The sequence below is a fragment of the Bos indicus x Bos taurus genome, chromosome 20 (assembly GCF_003369695.1).
Source record: "Bos indicus x Bos taurus breed Angus x Brahman F1 hybrid chromosome 20, Bos_hybrid_MaternalHap_v2.0, whole genome shotgun sequence".
Taxonomy (NCBI): domain Eukaryota; kingdom Metazoa; phylum Chordata; class Mammalia; order Artiodactyla; family Bovidae; genus Bos; species Bos indicus x Bos taurus.
This window is the reverse complement of record NC_040095.1, coordinates 35,054,412-35,077,124: the sequence shown is the minus strand read 5'-3', so window position 1 is coordinate 35,077,124 and position 22,713 is coordinate 35,054,412. Positions and strand designations below refer to the sequence as shown.

The 22,713-nt window shown below is 38.0% G+C and overlaps 1 protein-coding gene across 4 annotated transcripts in view; it reads right to left on the bottom strand.

Moving 5' to 3' along the window:
* Positions 1-22,713, bottom strand: part of FYB1 (FYN binding protein 1) — a 181,338-nt gene that overhangs the window by 45,536 nt on the left and 113,089 nt on the right. For all 4 annotated transcript variants that reach the window (XM_027520104.1, XM_027520102.1, XM_027520103.1 and 1 more), the window contains exon 3: positions 3,052-3,208. In XM_027520104.1, coding sequence (XP_027375905.1) covers positions 3,052-3,208 — 157 coding nt within the window. The remainder of the gene's footprint in view (positions 1-3,051; positions 3,209-22,713) is intronic.

Here is a 22,713-nt window from a genome sequence, read left to right as displayed (position 1 = left end):
GGTGGTGCAAAGAAAAAGCACAGAGACAACCATCTTTCACAATTTTACTTAAAGATCATTCTATAAATTTCCCTCTCGCATGAAATATAAATTTGTGTGTCTGACTATCAAGACCCATTTTACTTTCATTTCCTCTTTGTGTCTTTTCTAGCTTCCCCTACTTGCAGGAAAGTTTCCAACCTAGATATTTCTTCATTTTGGATTTTACTTGGGCTCTCTGATGGAAGCCTGAAAGTCTTACACCATATACCACATTTTTACTTTTGAAAAAATAATCATCTGACAGATATTCCTTAGCTTTCATCTTCATCTGACATTTAACTTTTAGATGTGACAGTTCCAGCATATCTAGGCAATGTAACATCTAAATTCTTGTTTCTCAGCATCTTTTTTTTTTTCTGATAGTATACATTTTGAGGAGTTGGTAACTCTTAAATGAATCAGATTTTTGAACTAGGAGTCCTTAATAAAATGGAAATAAGGATGAAGTTAAATTTATTACAACTGATGGATTTTGCTAATTTCTGATGTAAGCAATGTTACAGGCAAACATTTGAACCTGGATGGTTGGTGGACTCTTTTCGACTTTGTAAGAATTTCCTAAATATGTGGGAAATTGACCAACATCGGTAGGATGCAGTAGTCCAGGCTACTGGTCTCTTTGAAATTCGTTCTTCCTTCTACAACTTTGTATTCCTCACCTTATCACAGTGAATTCTAGGGGGCAGGTTTACAGAAAAGAGTTAACGTAGCAGGCCTGAAGCTGCTATTTTAAAAAGAATCTTCTACCAAGATAGTCTGTTGGCTTATATCTGGGAACTCAGCTTCTAAAGCATTCCTTGCACTGATAGGAAAAGTTGCCTAATGATAAGAGCGCTTTGCTGTGTCTAGACTGTATAAACAACACGACTTACGGTGAACACCTGCTTTACTTCTAGAGGTCTGGTATTTTGATAGTTGCTAGGCAGAAGGTGCCTAGGTGGCAGCTTTCAATGGAAAGATGACTCTAATAGGCTTCCCTGGGAAGCAATACTACACATGCATTGCATTTTTGTAGCTAGAGAAAGGAGCAGTTTTACTCTGTCCACTGCCAAGTTTAGAAGAAGAGTATGACTAGGATAAACCTCAACCACGAGTACTCCTGTGTGCTGGGTCCTGAGTGTCCTTGCGGTTGATCCCAAACCTAGGACTGGTCCCGGGAATGCTCAAACAACAGCAATAGTGATAAACCCTCCTGCATGATTTCTTCAGTCAAAGAATCACCAGTCTTTTTGCCTTATCAATTATCAAGAATTCATACTCAAGGTACTTACTGAAATTTCTCACTAGAATTACACAGGATCCAGAAGCCTAATTAAAGCCAGCTGTTGGGATAGAGTCATATAATAAGCCTCAAAAGTACTGAGATCAAAATCTAATGGGTTAGATTCCTCAGAGTAGGATAAAGACACAGGATTTAATACATGTGAAAAGAAAGCAGTTTATACAGAAATCAAGTTTATATAAGAGCACATATTAGTTATTTTAATTAAGTTAATATTTATTTGACACTCATATGTTAGTAGGCAAATGGCTCATATTCTGCTTTGGTAGCTGGTTGTCATAAACTAGGATTCATAAACTCAAATGTCTGGAAGGGCATGTGGTTAACATAAATGTAAAATGCAGGCTGTATGTAAAATAGTAAACTGCTCTAACATCTTGTATTCAGTTGGAGTTCTCTTTTTAACCAACAGCACCCCCTCAATCCCCATCAAAGCCTAATAAAGTGAAATGTAGCACTAACTACCCATGACAAGTGTGTTTTCTTTTTTTTTTTTGACAAGTGTGTTTTCAACTCCTGTTCTAAATTGTAATTATCAGCATTGAAGGAAAGCTGTCAATCAGACATGGTATTAACTGAGTCTATCATAAGGCTTATGGTTATTAAGTACTTTAGAATGTAATGAACATCAATCTGGTAGGGGATTGGAGTGAAGGAAAAACAACTGGAGCTAAATATTTTTGGCATATTTGTGGTAAAGGATAATCATGCAAAACAATTTTTTAGAAGAAGAAATAGAAGATCTACTCTGACTTGCCAACAGAATCTATGCTTGCCATTGTCTATTTCTCTTTGAAACAATATTTCATTCTATCCCAGTCTTCTGCTTTTTTTTTCTCAACCAGCTCTTCTGGTAAATCACAGATAAAGAGCCTGTGCATAACAACATATACAGTTCTCATATGTCTAAAAAGTACCATCTAAGAAAAGTGAAAGTGGGCTTGAATAAGTTTCCTATTTTTTAAATACACAGTCAGAAATCTGATTACTCAGAGAAAACCTCCATTTTTTTACTTATAGGAGGTTATTTAGCAGAGTGGTTAAACTTTTAAGTATACAGTGGACTCAGACTGCTATTGACAGTCTGCTATTGAGAGTTACTTAACCTCTGTAAAGTTCCATTTACTCATCTGTGAAATGATGAAAACACTATCCACTCAATAAAGTCATAAGGATTATATATGTAAAGTGCCTAGCATGTTACAGGCCGCCAACAAAATATTATGGTGGTATTGGTAGTAATGATGGTGGTGATGAAAACGACGGTGGTGATGAAAACGACGGTGGTGATGAAAATGACGGTGGTGATGAAAATGACGGTGGTGATGAAAATGACGGTGGTGATGAAAACGATGGTGGCAGTGATGCTAATGGTAGTGGTGGCGGAAATGATGATGAAGGTTAAGGAGATGGTGGTTGTGTGGACCTGAAGAATGCTTCAGAACTTCTAAAAAGGCTCTAGAAATTTTCCTCAAATGAACTCTTAAGGGGAAAACCATTGCCAAAGCAGATAAATAAGAATTGCTAAAGGATATGGAGGTGTGAGAGCAGCTTGCTAAGCCATCTCTTCTCCCTGCTAACTGACCACTTTTGTGGCTCCACCAGAGTCACACGGAACCCTCAGCACTCAGCCAAGCACATTTGAAAATTCCTGACAAGAGATTGACAAAGAAATGGCGAAGAAAAAAAAAAAAAAAAAAGAAATGGCGAAATAATCTTTTGCTTACTTGAGGTCTAAGGGAGGTTTAATGTTTCTGGGAGGTAGACTTGGGGCTGGCAACTGTGTTGGGTGAGATGCTGGCAATGGTGGCTGGCTGGCTGGATGGGATGGTGGAGGTGGCGGTAGAGCAGTTGTTGAGAAAGTCATTGGTCCTTTGTTGGTACCTAAGAAGCAAAACAAAAAATACTGTGAATCAAGACAAATCTTCATCATGCAAGAACTGGCCATTCCAAGTATGCAGAAATGAGGATTTTAAACATAATAATGAAGGAAATGCATTGTAGGTTGAATTAATGCTTTAAAGAATTTAATACTCTCAGTATCACGGGACATAGATTTTTAAATGTTCCATTTCTCCCCACCCCCCACCACCCAGTTTACTGATGTATAATTGACAAATAAAATTTTAAGATATTTAAACTGTATAATGTGATGATTTGATACACATATATATTGTGAAAGGTTTCTCCCCACCAAGTTAATTAATATATCTATCACTTCACGTATTTATCTTTTTGGGAAGGGTGGCAAAAATACTTAAGTTGTACTCCTTAAACAAATTTCAATTATACAATATAGTGTTATCAACTGTAGTCACCATGGTCTGCTTTATATCCTCATACTTTATACATCTTATAAATGAAAGTTTCTACCCTTTGACCAACCACCTCTCCTTTTTCCCCTCAACTCAGCCCCTGGCAACCACTTTTCTACTGCTTATATTTTATACAAAAAGTTTCCTAATTCCTTTTAGATATTTCTGCCTCTCTTATGGTAATTGTTAGAAATACTACCCTCTCAGGAGCCTGGCTACAGTCCATGGGGTCACAAAGAGTTGGACACGACTAAGCAACTTCACTTCACTTCACTCTCTCCTCACTCTCATAGTCCTCTTGGAGTTTTAAAAATTGTCCAGTCCCTACACCCCTGACTTGTGACGTTCCTTGACAGGAGAAAATCTCACAGGCTTAGCTCATGTTTTCTTTGGCCAGCCATTTTTTGGGGGGTTGAGGTAGGGATAATTAGCTCCCTTATAAATCTGATAAATGAAAATTTCTGATTACATTTATCTGTTAGAAATATTTTTCTCTCTTTGTCTTAAAGTTTTTTGATATTTAAGGCTAACTACTTTTTCTTGTATTTGATTAGTAAATTTTTTCATGGATAATTTGTCACTAGATAAATTGGATAATTTAATGATAAATTAGTTTATCATTGGATAATTTAAGAAGGCCTTCCCTACCCTGAGAACACATAATTATTAACCTTATATTTTCTCCTGTTTCTCATTGGATTCATGTTTTTACATTTAACTTTTAAAAATTATTAGTGATTTATTTTGGAATTAGATGTGAGATCAGGATCTATTTTTAACGGGTTTATTGTTGTTCTTAAGTTATTTACCAATGTCCCAGGACCATTTGTCTAATAAGGTATTATTACTCACCTCTTCTTTCATAAAACAAATATTAAAAATCCTAGTGAATGAGACAGATGAAAATGCAGCTTGTTATTTTAAGTTATAAATAATATAGTTTGATAGAATCGTAAGTGACTTGAAAGCTTTACACAAAGAGAATAAGCCACTGTGAATGGATATTAATAAACCATTGGTGGTTTAGTCACCAGGTCGAGTCCGATTCTTGCAACCCCATGGACTGTAGCCTGCCAGGCTCCTCTGCCCATGGGATTTCCCAGGAAAGAATACTGTAGTGCATAGCCATTTCCTTCTCCAGGGTATCTTCCTGACTCAGGGACCGAACTTGGGTCTCTTGCACTGCAAGCAGATTCTTTACTGATTGAGCTACCAGGGAAGCCCTAATAAACCATTACCCAAAGAGAAGAAAAATTATTTATTAGCCATTTGTGACATCTTTTCATGGAAAATGTTTTGACAAGTGGGAGACTCTACCACATGAGAGTGATCTAAGGCCTGAAGGTGAGAAATTATAGACATGGTTTGGGGAATGCTGAACTGGGTAGACTAGAACCCAACCTACCCTGAACTCCATGTGCTATGGATTTATCTTTACACAGGATTAGGAGGCTTTCTGATGGGGCCGCTGGGGCGGCCCCCTGCTCTTCTTGCCGGGCATCTACTCCTCCTTCCCAGGTTATAATAACTTGAGCTGTCCAAAAAGCAGTGTGATTGCCTGGACTTGTAACTCCAAGGGGTGCTCAGGGAACTATGACAGCCATCTCACCACCACCACCAGAGGGCGTGCCTGAGGGCACAGTCAAACCAGAGGAAAGGAGAGCTGGGAGATGGAGAATTGGATGGGTTGTTTTTCCAAATTACTTTTGGAAAACTGTTAGAGATAATCTGACAGGCTAAATGAGACACTAAACTATAAGTGTCTTGTTCTTCATTAAGCTTGAGGGAACACACACTAAAGTATTCCTATGTTACACTAGTATTTAGCAATGGGATATTTTGCTTTGCAAAATCTATGGTCACTTTCAAATACTACAAGGAATATATTTGCATGCATACAAAATAATACTAAGGAAAAGCATCTTAGTTTTTCAGGGAGGCAAAAAACAGGTAGACTTGCCTTACTATAATATGATTGGTTCTACAATCTTAATGTAAACTTCAAAAATTGTGCCAAAATATAATTAATAATATCAGAATTCTCAAAAGCAAAAATCTAGTCTGATGTGATGGAAGAAAAGAATGGATATTGAGTTATAATAAAGCAAATAAAGAAGAAACAGAAACAATAAATCTATAGGAAATTTCTGAGATTAATTATAACATAAAAATCAATTTTTTGCTAGGAAACATTTTAGGCATTTGCATATGGAATTTTATTTAACTTACATAACATTTCTTTGGGTATTTGTTATCTAGTTTCCATTTGATAAGTAAGAAAACTACCGAACTTCAGAGAGTCAGTAAGCAACAGAAGTGGAATTCAAACTTAGCCAGAATATAAAACTTAGTTGATATCTTATGATGTTTGTGCCCTTTCTGCTATGTTCTGTCCATGCTCTTAAAGTCATGAGATGGAAATTATTGATAAGTTCAAATGGACATACTAGCAGATTTTCATAAGTCCAGCTTTTCTAATTGGTGCCTTGCCTCTTAGTAAAATATTGAACTGTTTTCAGTTTTATTAGGGCAATATTAACTCTGGAGACTATAAAATAATTTATAAAGGAATTCAAATAAAGTGGTGTTTTAGACATACGTTTCAGAATTTGACAATCAGATAGCAGGAAAGTAGACATTCAGGAGTTGGTGGAAAATGGGGCTCCAAAGATGGATGACTGATACAGGTTGACAGGGCGAAAAATGTCTCATGATTTGGAACTGAGGAGCCTGAAATAAAATCATGAAAAGATCTAAAATATATGAAATACAACAAAGGGAAAGAACAACAAGTTTAGAATTTAGTTAGTATCAAGAATTAGAAATGTAAAGCTAGAGAGTTAACAACCAAAACTCTGATCAATCTATCTATCTATATATTTGGGTCTTATCCCTCAAGTCTCAGGGATATCAATATTGCCTAGGTAGTCTGTGGCTTTACAAGAATTGAAAAGACCATTTGGAATTTCTTCCTCCGAGAAATGTGCAGGGATATGGACCTCATAGTAGCAGACACAGCAAGACTACCGGACAGTACAGGACAGCTCAGCTGCAGTGAGCTAAGCAGGGAAGTTTACATCCTACTGCCCACTCTCATCCCAAGTCAGATTCAGGAATCATGTTCCTGGGCCTTTAATAGGACCTTAAAGCTTAAGGTCTTAAGTATATTGTCACCCTGCTTATTTAACTTATATGCAGAGTACATCATGAGAAATGCTGGGCTGGATGAAGCACAAGCTGGAATCAAGATTGCCAGGAGAAATACCAATAACCTCAGTTATGCAGATGACACCACCCTTATGGCAGAAAGCAAAGAAGAACTAAACAGCCTCTTGATGAAAGTGAAAGAGGAGAGTGAAAAAGTTGGCTTAAAGCTCAACATTCAGAAAACTAGGATCACGGCATCCGATCCCGTCACTTCATGGCAAAAACAGATGGGGAAACAATGGAAACAGTGACAGACTTTATTTTCTTGGGCTCCAAAATCACTGCAGATGGTGACTGCAGCCATGAAATGAAAAGATCCTTGCTTGTTGGAATAAAAGTTATTTCCAACCTAGACAACATATTAAAAAGCAAAGACATTACTTTGCTAGCAAGGTCCGTCTAGTCAAAGCTATGGTTTTTTCAGTAGTCATGTATGGATGTGAGACCTGGACTATAAAGAAAGCTGAGCACCGAAGAATTGATGCTATTAAACTATGGTTTTGGAGAAGACTCTTGAGAGTCCCTTGGATAGCAAGGAGATCCAACCAGACCATCCTAAAGGAAATCCTGTCCTGAATATTCATTGGAAGGACTCATGCTAAAGCTGAAACTCCAATACTTTGGCCACCTGATGTGAAGAACTGACTCATTGGAAAAGACCCTGATGCTGGGAAAGATTGAAGGTGGGAGGAGAAGGGGACGACAGAGGATGAGATGGTTGGATGGCATCACCAGCTCAATGGACATGAGTTTGAGTAAGCTGCGGGAGCTGGTGATGGACAGGGAGGCCTGGTGTGCTGCAGTCCATGGGGTCGCAAAGAACTGGACACGACTGAGCGACTGCACTGAACTGAACTAAGGTTTCAAGTAGATGCTGGCCATTTTGCTAAAAAGCTGAATGGGAGTTTGACTTACACCTAGTTGTAATACTCAAACTTCCACAAGAGATGTAATAAGTTTGGTAATACAATTCTTAACCATAATTTTAAAGTATGCTTAATAGCAAAAACAAAAGAGAACTGACCGTACTTACAGTAGGGAGCAGTTCATACTGGTTACAGAAAAATGGGAAGAGTTGTGAATGAAGGGGAGAGAAATTGCAGAACTGTCTAGAACATGAAAACAGCTCTCAAGAATCTGGGAAGTTAACAACCTCTGATTTGAATTTTTCATTCTCTTTAATTTTGGGAGCTTAGTAGAGGCCTTACACAAGTCATGTACTCTGACACATGGGTGGAACACTCGGGTCATTTTACTAGGAGGAAATGCCTGGCAGGGGCCTCCATGAGTCTGCCAGCAGTGCCCAGGGGTTATCTGCCCCGCCGTGAAGGGTGGATCCAGGTTCACTGAAACACCAGCTACTCAAAGTGGTAACGTTATGTCAGGATCTAAAACTATAAATGGAAAAGCAGAATTGAAGGGGAAGGGAGGAATGAGTGGGGAGAAGGGGAGGGGATAATTAACGAAGAAACTTTGACAGTGGTAGTATACTTATATAATAAAAAATGGAAATTGTGTTATTTCACAAACTTTGTACTTGAGTTTGTTTTTTTTTTTTTTTTTAATAAATACTGGTTCAGGGTATTGTGACAATACTCTTGTAATGTGAAGATCTATGAGGACTCAGGAAATCTACCCCTTAGATTTTGACATTGTTGACTTTTGATGAAGAAGGTGCTTGTAACCTTCACGTCCATGAGGTCTAAGGAGCATCTTGAGTTGCGGTTCTGGATTTTCTTTTCAATCCATGGATTCCTTAAGAAAACCAAAGATACTATGAGGACTTCCCTGGTGGTCCAGTGGCTAAGACGTCACACTCCCAGTGCAGGGGGCCCGGGCTTGATCCCTGATTAGGGAACTAGATCCTGTATGCCACAACTAAGAGTCCGCATGCCACAACCGAAAGGTCAGAGATCACATGTGCTGCAACTAAGCCCCAGTACAGCCAAATAAATAAAATAAATATTAAAACATCCCAAAAAACAAGGTATCATATCATCCCCAACTGCCATAAAACCTTGACTGTAGACTTAATTTCTAATCATGATTTTGTTGGGATGTCTTAGAATTGAGTCAGACGTTAGAAAACTGATTTTACCACCAGCTTTACACCAAACAGTCCTTTATCTTCAGCAAATCATTTAATTTCTATGTGATTTAGTTTTTCTATTTGTCAAATGGGAGTGGTATGACCCCAACTACTTCATAAAGGTTTAAAGATTAGATGAGCTGATACGTATCGAAAGCATCTTGAAAAGTGTGAAGCATAGTATAAACATAAAAGATGATCACATAAGGATGAGGGATACGACAAATAAAAATCATTACTGAGCTCTCTTGACTTGAGTTATTTTGAAATCATAGTTTGAATTTTTATAAGGTCTTCAGTTATTTATTGGGGAATTATTATGTGCCTGCCCCAAGAATTGATGCTTTTGAACTGTGGTGTTGGAGAAGACTCCTGAGAGTCACTTGGATTGCAAGGAGATCCAACCAGTCCATCCTAAAGGAAATCAGTCCTGGGTGTTCTTTGGAAGGACTGATGCTGAAGCTGAAACTCCAATACTTTGGCCACCTGATGTGAAGAGCTGACTCATTTGAAAAGACCCTGATGCTGGGAAAGATTGAGGGCAGAAGGAGAAGGGGATGACAGAGGATGAGATGGTTGGATGGCATCACAGACTCAAAGGACATGGGTTTGGGTAGACTCTGGCAGTTGGTGATGGATAGGAAGGCCTGGAGTGCTGTGGTTCATGGGGTTGCAAAGAGTCGGACACAACTGAGTGACTGAACTGAACTAAACTGCCCCAAGATTTAGCCAGTGAACTGGCAATGTGGAATATAAACTTTTATCTTCTATACACCTTTGTAGGTTGACATATGGCTATTGTTCATCCAAATGGGACAAAAAGCTCTAGCAATTGTCTGGTATTTCCTGAGTCTAGGCTGATCAACTCTGCACTAAGAACAATCTAAGTGTATATTTGATGGGGTCCCTTGCAATTGTCTGCCCATGCCAGTCATTTACACCTAACTAAACACAGCCTCTTCAGAATCTGGTCTCACTGAGACCTTATCACGTTTACCATAACAGTTGTTTAAAAGCTCCCCACATTCCTGGACCCTCTCACTCCCTCCTCATTCACCACGGATACTTTACCTTTTATTTTACCAAGATCATGGAGAACACTCTACTGGACCACCCCCATTTACCTTTTGTTCTAACTTAAAACCTCCTTACATCTTGCTTCCCTTATTTCCTTTGCCTCTGATTCTCTGGAAAAATGTCATTGTTACCAATACTAACTGCCATTCTTGGTTCATGACATGCCTGCTTTTTTATAGACCCTGCTCCATTAATCAATAACTCCTTCACTTTCATCAAGTAAGAAACAATTATTAAGCACTTACTCTGTGCTCTGGACTGTGTTTCAGTCTTTACGATGCACTTCCCATCTTAAACGTGGTTTGATCGCCTGTACGTTAAAGAAACACAACAAGATCCTTACTTCCTTGTCCCTCACTCTAGTTAACAGCTGCTGTTTCTCATTCCCTTCACAGCCACATTTCTTGAGACAAATGTCTTATATTTGCCACTTCTATGTATATCTGTTTTGTACTTCAGTGGCTTCATGGCTGAGGAAAGAATGAAAAGTTCTGGAATAGGGTTTTGAGTTTGAATTCAGACTTCACCACTCATATTCATTTAATTGTTTATTACTCAGTTTTGGGCCACGAGTAAGCTGCTTGACATCCCCAAGTCTTTCTTTTCTCATCTGTGAAATGGTCATATACACCCACCTTGCAGAAGCATCTGAACATTATAGTTCTTAATAAACATTCCTATTCTTAGCTATCACTTAATGTGGCTACATCATTGATACATGGCAGTCTCCCCATCTCAACTGTAAAAACCAAAACCTTTTCCTCAAACCAATTATGCATAATTAGGATATGCATAATTAGGATATCAGTTAGGATATCTTAGAATGGACTAAGAATCAGGAAGTTTAACTCCTTATCCAGCCCTTGAGGTAATGAACAAACAAACACTGCTTTTACTTTCTTGATTCCCGTGTGTGTGTGCTCAGTCGTGTCTGACTCGTTGTGATCCCATAGACTACAGCCTGCCAGGCTCCTCTGTCCATGGAATTTTCTAGGCAAGAATACTGGAGTGGGTTGCCGTTTCCTTCTCAATTCTTGATTCCTGAACAACACCAGAAGCAAGTTTTCAGCATGGGAAGTGGAATGGTTTGATAGAAAGAATACTTGTGCTGGAATCATTCAGATCTAGGTTCGACTACCAATCCCAACTTGTAGTAGTTGTAGGGCACTGGATAATGTATTTTGCTTTTCTGGGTTTTATATTCCCTGCACGTTAAAATGAGACTACTGCTTCCTAATGCAGGATGGCTATGAGAATTAGAAATAGAATGTACCTACTCTTTCTACCGAACAGTGGGTGTTCTGCTTAAGAAGCATCCTAGCACCTAGAACCACTTTTTTTTTCTACCTGGGACAAGCTCTTATTAAACCTTCAAGGGCACGTTTATGTCTCTATGTGTAGAGAGACTAGGATAATCAAACCTTACTACGCTTTTTTTCCTTTTAATTTTTGTTGAGACATAGTTGATGTATAATATCGTGTTAGTTTCAGGTATAGCCTAGTATGATTTCTTTTAAAAGTTTTCTAGGGACTTCCTTGGCAGTGCAGCGATTAAGACTCTGAGCTCCCGATGCAGGGGGCATGGGTTCAATCCTCGGTAGGGAAACTCAGATCTACGTGCACGTGTGATCAGTCATTTCATGCGTGTCCAGCTCTTTGTGACCCTATGAGCCATCGCTTGCCCAGCTCCTCTGTCCACAGGGTTCTCCAGGTGAGAATGCCGGAGGGGGTTGCCATGCCCTCCCCCAGGGGATCTGCCTGACCCAGGGATCAAACCCGTGGCTCCAGTGTCTGCTGCAGATTCGTTACTGCCGAGCCCCCGGGGAAGCCCAAAGATCTACACAGCAAGGCCACACACAAAAAACGTTTTCTAAACTTCCACTTGTGCTTGAAACAACGTGCTACGCTGCACCTGTGACCATTTTGCTACAAGCAAGCTTCTGACAAGCCACCCGCTTTTTTTAAGTGTCGTGTGGTTGCCCTGCTAATCCTCTGGCTTGACACCACGCAGCCGAGTGCTGCTGCGAGAACGCTCTCGTCTGCATACAGAGCACTCACACATGGTTTCTTATGCTAATTTTATGTTTTTTAAAGTTCCCATAAATTACTTTGTCACTTTTTAATTTAATCTCTTCCTAGTTAAATAGTAAACAGAAGGCAGGTCTGCACGGTCACCACCTGTGTTAGCCCCACAACACTTTACATCCATCGTACGTAGCAGGGTATTTCATGTCTTACTGATTCGGACTTTCTTTTTCCCTCTCTTTTCCCTTAGGAAAAAAAAATAGTTTAAAATAGTTTATTGTGAAATAAATATATACACAGTAAAACGCTTAAGAAAAGATAAGAGGGGATACTGAAAAGAAAAATCTCACATTCTATATCCCATCTCCCATTTCCCAAAGACAACTGTTACTAGTCTCATATGCGTCTTTCAAGAAATACTCCATGCATTTTGTCACATAAATTGGACCTTAGTACATACAATATTCTGTACTTTGCTCTTATAACAAATTTTTTTAGAAGATTTCTCTTTACTGGCACAAATAGGGCAATGAAATTTTCATAACTGTGTCATTCTCCATTGCATAGATTTAGTATAATTTATTTGACCCATCTCATAATTGATGGAAATTTTGATTATTTTTTTGAAGATTATTTTATCAAGTAAGAAATATATTGGTTTAAAGAGTATACTTCAGGGACTTTCCTGGAGGCCCCGTGGTTAAGACTACCCCCTCCTAAGGCAGGGGGCACAGGTTCAAACCCTGGTTGGGGAACTAAGATCTGTGTGGTGCAGATCCAAAAAAAAAAAAAGGAGTACAATTCAATGGAATCAGTATGCTTGTATTAGTGCAATCATCATCCTAATCTACAAAAATAAAGCTGACCTGTTATTTTCCTCACCCCCATCCTTTTCCCCTTACTCCTGCCTTAGGCAACCACTGATTTACTTTTGGTCTCAGTGGATTTGCTTATTCTGTGTTCTTCATATTAATAGAGTCATACAATATATGGCCTTTTGTGGCTGCTTTTTTCACTTAGTTGTTTTTGAGGTTCAATCATGTTGCAGCAGATATCAGGACTTCATTCTTTCTATGGCTGGTTTATATCCCACTGTATGGATATCACATCTACTTATCTATTTTTCAGTTGATGGACTTTTGAATGGTTTTCACTTTTTAGCTGTTACAAATAATGTTGGTATGAACATTTGTGTACAAGTCTTTGTGTGGACATACGTTTTCATTTCTTTTTACTATTAATATATGCTTAGTAACTGTATGTTTACTATTGGGAATTTTGTTTTGTATTTTTTGATATCTTTGGATTACTAGACAAGTACAATTACAAAATTATTTTTGTACTTGTATGTTTGATCACAAGTCTAAATATATGTGTACGGTAAATTCTTAGTGGAATTCGTGGATCAAAAAATAGAACATTAAAACATTTTGGTAAACAGTGCCATTTGGTAAGAGTTTATCAATTCATGTGTCTTCTAACACACGAGGATTACACGTGTTTCACCATAACCTCACTAACAGTGAGGTTTTATCACACTCTTTTGGTCTTAATTCTGATATGTAAAAAAATGCTATGACATTTTAACTTGCATTTCAATGTTTGCAAGTGATGTTAAGAATCTTTTCATATGGTTATAAGACATTTTGTGTGTATGTGTGTTTCCTTAATATAGTATGTTAGTGATACAGCACCCTATTTAATTAAATTGCTGAAAAAAAGAACTTATCTCTTCTATGATTGACAGTTGATTGAATACGTTGCTGTTTGATCTAAAATAGAATATCATTTACAATATAGGCATTCAAGTAGATATTGCCATTTATGTCAAAGCATCTTACAAGTTTTCAGAAGATCTTCAGTAGCTTTCAAAGGTAAGGATTTGAAAGTATTTATGAGCCTATCTGGGTCATAGGCTTAGAAAATCTAGTTTTGCAGAATTTTTTTTCTTGCCTAATTCAAAGTCATCTATTCTTATCTTCAAAGAATTTATAAGCCCATAGTGGATGTAAACCACAGAGGATGGGAAATTTTGGAAATCAATTTAGTGGAAAACAAAGTACTGTAACTATATTAGTGAAAAACTCTTTGCTTTGAAAGCAAACTACCAAGAAAATGTTGGTCAGCTTAGAATATTCCATCAACGTGGAAAGAAAAGTAATACTGAAACGTTCATGCTTGCATAGATAGTTAAGCAGAAACTAAAATGAAGGTGAAGAAGTAGAGATCAAAACAAATACAATCAATTAGAGGAAAATAAGTAAAGAAAGGCTTTGATCACTATCTTAAACTTCCCCCATCTCAGATCTAACTTTAACATTCAATGTCTCTGAATCTTTTTTAATTCTTAAAAATTCACTTCCCCAATAACTTTGTTGGATATTCATAATTTATGTAGTTATTTTTATAATTTGATGTAATCATGAAGCATTAAATGTTTTTATTTATTTTCAGTTCATAAAATGACATGAAATTCAAATCAGGCAGTAATTTGACTGAAGATTGCTGACTTCTGAATCATTCTTTTTTAAAAAGGTTAAGGGATTTCCCTGGTGGTTCAGAGGTTAAGACTTGTGGCTTTTACTGCCAAGCCCTGGGTTTGACCCCTGGTCAGGCAGCTGAGGTCCTGCAAGTAGGGCACTGTGCGTGTTAGTCTTTCAGTCGTGTCCAACTCTTTTGTGATCCCATGGACTGTAGTCCACCAGGCTCCTCTGTCCATGGAAATTCCCAGGCAAGAATACTAGAGTGGGTTGCCATTTCCTTCTACAAAATATTATATTAAAAGGAAAAAAGTCAGTGTATAGGAAAAGTTTTTTGTCAGAAGCTGATACTTACAGAGTACCTTTCTTGTTTCTAAGATAGAGTGTATTGGGGCAGAAGACAATAATTGAATTTCTTTTCTTCAAATGCTAAACATTTTTTAAAAATATACTTAAACTTATATAGGAGTAAAGGAAGTCCTACTAGAACTCAAGGTTTAGAAAAGTCTCATATGAACTGATTGATATGTTGAAAGGATAGTGAATGCTTTGAGTCAATCATCATTTTTAAAATAAGAATCAATATAACCCAGAAATATAACATCTATGAGCAGAGAAGGAGTAAACATTGGTGATGCAGAGATAATATTGTAGCTTCAGAATATGAGAAAATAGAGGGACATCTAAAGCAGATACTCCAAAGTCAACTTTCAGTGGAAGCCAGGCAGCAACATGCATTTGTATGTATTGCTGGGAATTGACTGGTGAGCAGGAAATTCGTGTCGTCTTGATGGGGTCACTGCCACAGGATTCCAGCCTACTGTAAATATGTGGAGAACAAGTCTAGATTTTTCTGTGAAATTTTCCAATTTTTTAACGTTGGCAACTAAAAACAAAACAAACACATCAAACATACACCCCTACCCCCCTCCACCAAACTCTACGCACCAAACAAATCTCATTTTTGGATTACTTTGTGATAGATGTGAAATATTTTGTGAAAATTACTTTGCGATAGGTGCCTTTTTTTTTTTTTTTAAGTAAGAGGAAGTGCTATAAAGAAAAGGACTATTAAGGGAAATTGCCTGATCATAAGTTCATCCAGGAAGCCAGATTTTTCCTGCTAAAACTGTAAGGTTTTGAAAGGGGTAAATTAGACCATCAGACCAAGTAGACATGAATTGAGGAAAGAGAACCAGAACTGCCAAGAAAGAAGGCAGAACTTTCCTTGTAGTGCATGGACAGAGCATGAAGTGACCAAGATCCAGAATAGCTGGAAGCACAGCTGTGTAGACAGACTGGTTTAAACAGAAGGTTCAATTCAGTTGCATGCTCAGTCTCTCAGTCTTGTCTGACTCTTTGTGATCCCATGGACTGTAGCCTGCCAGGCTCCTCTGTCCATGGGATGTCCCAAGCAAGAATACTGGAGTGGGTTGCCATTTCCTAGGGGTTTCCCAGGTGGCACTAGTGGTAAAGAACCTGCCTGCCAGTGAAGGAGATGTAAGAGGCACGGGTTTGATCCCTGAGTCCAGAAGATCCCCTGGAGGAGTGCATGGCAAAGAGACGGACACGACTGAAGTGACTTAGCACGCCATTTCCTACTCCAGGGGATCTTCCCAATGCAGGGATTGAATGCATGTCTCTTGTGTCTCCTGTATTGGCAGGCAGCTTCTGCACCAACTACGCCACCTGGGAAGCCCCTCAATTCAATTAATGTTTGCTATGACTCTTTCTGTCATTGCTATTTTAGAAGATCACCAATAGAGAAGAGAGGAGGATGCCTCAGTCATGAGACAGCACAAAAACATCTTGTGATAAATCAAGACCTGGAGGAGGGAAAGACATAGAAGAAGAGGAGACCCAGGAGAGAAAATATAAAAGCCACAGAGAAGCCCCTACTATAGGTGTGACCTTAGGCAGGTCTTTCCCTCTTCCTTAAAAAAAAAAAAAAAAAAAGTATTTTAATGTACTCAGGGGGCTTCCTGAGTAGCAGATGGTAAAAAATCTGCTACAGTGCAGGAGACCAAGGTTCCATCCCTGGATTGGGAAGATCCATTGGAGTAGGAAATGGCAACCCACTCCAGTATTCTTGCCTGGAGAATTCCATGGACAGAGGAGTCTGGTTGGCTATAGTCCATGGGTTTGCAAATAGTCAGACATGACTGATTGACTAACACTTTCATGCTTACATTATTTTTTTTTTAGATTTTCACTAAAATGATAATATAATTAAAAATGTATATAGAAGATCTAAGGGACTCAGAATTTCCAAAGGCCTCACATTGAAATATACTACTTGACAGTTCACAACTCAGTCAGATTTGGGAATCACAAATAAAGATTTCTCCACCTCGTTTATCTCATCTGTATGCTTTGCTTAATGATTCTAGCTGATCAAACAATACCAAGTTTTACTCTTCCTAAGTCTAATTAATAAATTTCTTCACTATTTTATGCAAAGTAAATAATATATCATATTTACATTGTCCATCTAATTTTGTATGAAGTCCAAATATAATAGTAAATTGGTGAAATTAATGTAATCAATATAATATTTAGCAACCACTCATATTGATTTCTATTTTGTGTTTTCTTACTCCCTATACCTAGCATGTGAACAGTTTCTATCAGTGCAACCCATGAAACATATTCTGAATTCGTCTTCTTGTCTCTTCCACCCTAATTCAAGCCATGTCATTTCTCACCTGAAAGTCTTCTAATCAGTCGTCAGATTTATTCTTATGTGCCTACATTTTATGCTCCACACAGCAGTCAAAGAGAAGTCCCCAAATGTAAACTAGATTATAATATTCTTCTTCATAATGCCTCCAATTTCAGTGGCTTCCTATTACAAATTCTGAACTATGACCTTCTAGAACCCAAGGAGTTTGGTCAGTGCCTACTGTTACAGCCTCATCTTGAACCACTCTCCCTTCACACAGGTATTCTAGCTGACATAAGGGCTTGCTATTTCTTTAACCACATCAAGCTGATTCTTGCCTAAGTAATTTTCACTAACTCCTTTCTGCTCAGATATTCCTTTCCCATATCAGTGTGTAATTGGATCCTTTCATCATTCATGACTCTGCCTAAATATTATCTGCTCAGAGGCGTCTTCACTGACAATCTCATCTAAAATCACTTCACCTTGTCTGCTACCTTCTCGATCACTTGGTTGCATCATTGGTTTTATGTTATTCACAACACTAAGCATTCTCTGAATTTGTTTACCCATTTATTTGTGTTTTATCTGCTCTTCCAACTAGGATGTAGGCTATATGAAAGCAAAAACTATATACATCATTCTCATTGCTGTATTCCCAGGCATAAAACTATGGCAGTCATTCACTAAATATTTGTTGAATAGATAAATGAATAAACAAGAGATCTTTTGCCAGAAAAAAATAGGAAATGTCAGATTCTCTTGCATCTTGCTGTTCTTAGAACAAAAGCAAGGATTAAACATAATAATAAAGGATTTATTTAGTAATTCATATTTATCACTAATATTCATACTAGGGATCATCATATTTTCAGCATGAAGCAGTGAAATTGAATGCTACAGGCCACTGAACAGAAAGAATGACAGGCAAATATAGGCATAAGTGACATAAGTAGTATAAAGAGTAACATTTAACATCAGACTTGGAGCTGGAATAAGAAGTCATCCAGTAGAAAAATTCACTAGGTCAAAGTACAATTACATTTTAAATCAGTGATTGACTGAAAGACAGTAAGTCTTTGGAAATAAGAGAGTCAGGCCAGTCAGGAGTGCAGGACCAAAAGAAAGGATTCTGAACAGATAAGAAATGGACTGGTCAAAAACCAGCTAGATTAGGGGTATTTATCCCAGTTGGTGGCCGTGGTAAAGAACCTGCCTGCCAGTGAAGGAGACGTAAGAGATGTAGATTCCTGGGTCAGGAAGATCCCTTGGAGGAGGAAATGGCAACCCACTCTGGTATTCTTGCCTAGAGAATCCGGTGGACAGAGGAGCCTGCAGGCTATGGTCCATAGGGTCACAAAGAGTCAAACATGACTAAAGCAACAGCATGCACGTGCACACACATCCTAGAAGAAAAACGGGATTGAAGTGAGGAAACAGGTGGGATTATAGCTGGCTTCAAATACATGAAAGACTAATTTGAGGGTGAGTCATGTATTTGAACATATTACAGAGGCAGTATGAACACCAAAGGAAGTTATAGAAAGATTTCAGTGGAAAATAAGATTAAAATTTCTAGGAGACAGAACATGCTAAGAAGCGGATTCTCTAGTCACAGAAATTTCAAGTGTAAGACGATGCTTCCAGGGACTTTCCTGGTGGTCCAGTGGTTAAGAATCTGCCTTCTAATGCAAAGGATGCAGGTTTGATCCCTGGTCAGGAAACTAAGATGCCACATGCCATGAGGCAACGAAGCCCATGCTGCAAGTACTGAGCCCATGCCTCAACTAGAGAGAAGCCTGTGCAATACTGCATGTGTGCCATAACTAAGGCCTGATGCAGCCAAATATGTAAATAAATTAAGAAAAAAAAGATGATGCTTCCAGACATTTAGAGCCCATTCCATTAGCATGGCTCAGTCAAAATAGCTGTTTGAGTTCTAGCCAGGCTAATTATCAAAGGTGAGACCTTAAGTCCTCTACCTTCTTCTTATTTAAAATGGGAACAGCTATACCTGCTACATAAATTGAATGAGATAATGTGCATAGCATACCAGGTACAGATTCTGCAAGCAAGTAGGTACTCAATAAATAAATAATGGTCATTATGGAAACTTTGCAACTATGAGAAGATAGCCCAGGATACTGATGACTTGATAGCTTGTAGAGGCCATTCAGACTCTCCAAGGCTTCTCAGTTCCCCTGATATTGATATTGAACTATTCAATTGATATTGAACTAATCTTTGAATAGAAAGGACAAATTTATGACTATTATTTCAGACAATTTCTTTTATTTTGTTTTCAGGAAAAAAAGTAATATTGCCAACATTCATATTCATTAAGACCTTAACAAAAGTATTATATATATAATTTTAAAAAAGAATTGGGCTGGTCAAAATTCATACAGAAAGATCAGCTGGGAAGGAGAAAAGGGTCTGCCAATGTAGAGTTCCAGTCAAAACCATGAACTTTGGAGTTAATCAGACTTGGAGTCAAATGCCCTTGACCTTGCCCATAAGTGCTCCTCTAGTCCGCTGACTGAGTAATCATTGTTACTTGGCTGCAATGCACATATATATATATGTATATATATAATAGTTAATCATTGTTATATAACTTGTGGACAATGAAGCAAGATAGTGCTGGTAGCCTAGTAAGAAGTCATATATGAAACAGAGATACTAGATGCAGATAATATGACTTGCTAAATGCAGATTTTGCAACCATAAAAGTTAGTGATACTGGAGGTTTAGCATGATGAAACTGGGGAGGGAAGGATAAGGGGCTTGGTAAAACCTCATTTTGCTCTTTCCACATGTGTCAAGAATTCACAACTGAAATATTTTATGTTCAACATATAATGGACACCAACCCAAAGTTATCTTGAGGAACTAGGAGACATAAGAAGCTGTGCTCATCTAAACTCCCCCAGTCTGATTTCTTTTGATATGTTTTGCTAACACTGTATTACTTATACTTATCTTGGTAAACTTTAACATCTACAACTTGTGTTATAGTGTTCATTTTGACTAAACTTCTAGTGCAGTCTTTTGCAGGACTGCGTCAAAGGGGTACACTTAACTTAGATTGTGGATAACACCCTTATTGAAGGACCAACAGCTACTTTAGAAGCTAAGAATTATATTTAAAGAAATCCCATAAGTTAGAGGTATCTAACTAGAAATCATTAAACAGAAAAAGTACAGGCAAGTTAATTACTTAGTGACCAAAAAGTTTGTACATGATGGGGAAGAATTAAGGTATGTACAGCAATCACAGAAAACCTTTCAGGGTACCCTTATTTCATTATAGGTGATACATTAATAAATTATATAGCATAGCTACATATTTATATCACAGGGCCATATATTTATATTGCATAGCTATATATTTATATCACATGGCTATAGTTTAATAAGACCTGGCTATGCTGGGTCTCAGTTGTGGCATACAGAATCTCTTTTTGTAGTTGCAGCATGTTAGGATCTAGGGATCTACCAGGGATCAAACCGAGGCCCCTGCACTGGGAGCATGGAGTCTTAGCCACTGGACCACCAGAGAAGTCCCTATTATAGCTATTTTGAAACTTAAAATAGTTAATATTTTTAGATGTTTCCACTTAAATATCATCCCTAGTTCTAAAAAGAAATCACCTTTTAGGCTGTTATTAACTTGTCAGAATTTTCTTGTTCAAAATTTGAGTGTAAGGCTGACTATTGAACTTGGATCTATAGCAGTAGTTTTCAAAATTTAAGAATGACTTGGTGCATATTTAGTAAACAGGTTCTAGGAACCCATCTTTAGAGATTCTGGTTCAGATGCTCTCAGATGGGGCTCAGGGGTCTGCATTCTTGCCTAGAATCTCAGGGAATTCCGATGCATGTAGACTATGGACCATGCTTTAAGAAACACCAGTTTTGCTATCTTCTCCTTTAAAGAAACAGTGAAACTCAAGCCAGCTAATGTTGGTACTACTGATGTGGTAAAAGGTTAAGATTAAGATAGGAAGAAATGTTTTAAGTAGATTGCTTAAAGAATCTTAAAAAAATAACTTATAGATAGCATTTATCCATTTTCTTTTACTTAACATTGAACAATATTTCTTAAAGTGTAGACCCAGTACCAGTAGTATCAGCATCATTTGAGAACTAGTTAGAAATACAAATTCTCAGGCCCCATCCCAGATCTAATGAATTTAGAAATTCTGGGGCTGGGATCCAGAAATCTGCATCTTAACAAGTTCTCCAGGTTGTTCTGATGCACGTCAAGTGTGAGAATCACTGGTGCAGACTAAATGGTGGGGACCTGGTATGATTTGAAGGACAACCAGGTAACGTAGAAGGCTGTGAAGAGACTGGTACCTTGAAGTAGTCATTGTGCTACTAAGGGTGCAACCTGATGCCTGGAGTGTACTATTATCATAAATTCGCTTTCTTAAAGCACAACTTGCTTATTTTGTTTTTGACCCTCATATTGGCTACTAGCTGATGCTTTCAGTTTGTACTTTATTTTCAGTTCCTTCTGGTTATTTCTTGTCTTTTCTATAGGAACCAAACCTTACAGGATCCAGCCATAGTTGTAATAAGAGAACCTGGTGATTATAAAACAAGGAAAATCTCATTAAGAGGATACCACATTGAATTAGGAGGTTGGGCTTAACATATACATATACCATTAAATGCAAAATAGGTAACCACAAAATCACTGTGGATGGTGACTACAGGCATGGAATTAAAAGATGCTTGCTCCTTGGAAAGAAAGCTATGACAAACCTAGACAGCAAATTAAAAAGCAGAGACATCACTTTGCTGACAAAGATTCATATAGTCAAAGCTTTGGTTTTTCCAATAGTCATGTATGGATGTGAGAGTTGGTTCATAAAGAAGGCTAAACCACAAAGAATTCATGCTTTCAAACTGTAGTGATGGAGAAGACTCTTGAGAGTCCCTTGGACATCAAGGAGATCCAACCAGTCTATCCTAAAGGAAATTAGTCCTGAATATTCATTGCAAGGACTGATACTGAAGCTGAAGCTCCAATAGTTTGGCCACCTGATGTTAAGAGCCAACTCATTTGAAAAGACCCTGATGCTGGAAAAGATTGAGGGCAGGAGGAGAAGGGGATGACAGAGGATGAGATGGTTGTATGGTATCATTGACTCAATGGAGATGAGTTTGAGTAAATTTCAGGAGATATTAAAGGACAGGGAAGCCTGGTGTGCTGCAGTCCATGAGGGTTCAAAGAGTTGGACATGACTTGGCAACTGAACAACAGCAACTAACCAGCACCTACTGTATAGCACAGGGAACGATACTCAAAATTTTGAAGTAGCCTATAAGAGAAAAGAGTCTGAAAAAGTATATATATACATGCACGAATCACTGTGCTGTATACCTGAAACTAACATGACATTGTAAATCAACCATACTTTAATTAAAGAAAAAAAAAAACTTAAAATGATGACACCACATTACCCCTTTTATAATTGGATGGATGGGGAAATGAGAAGTAGGGGTGGAGGGTGATAATCACA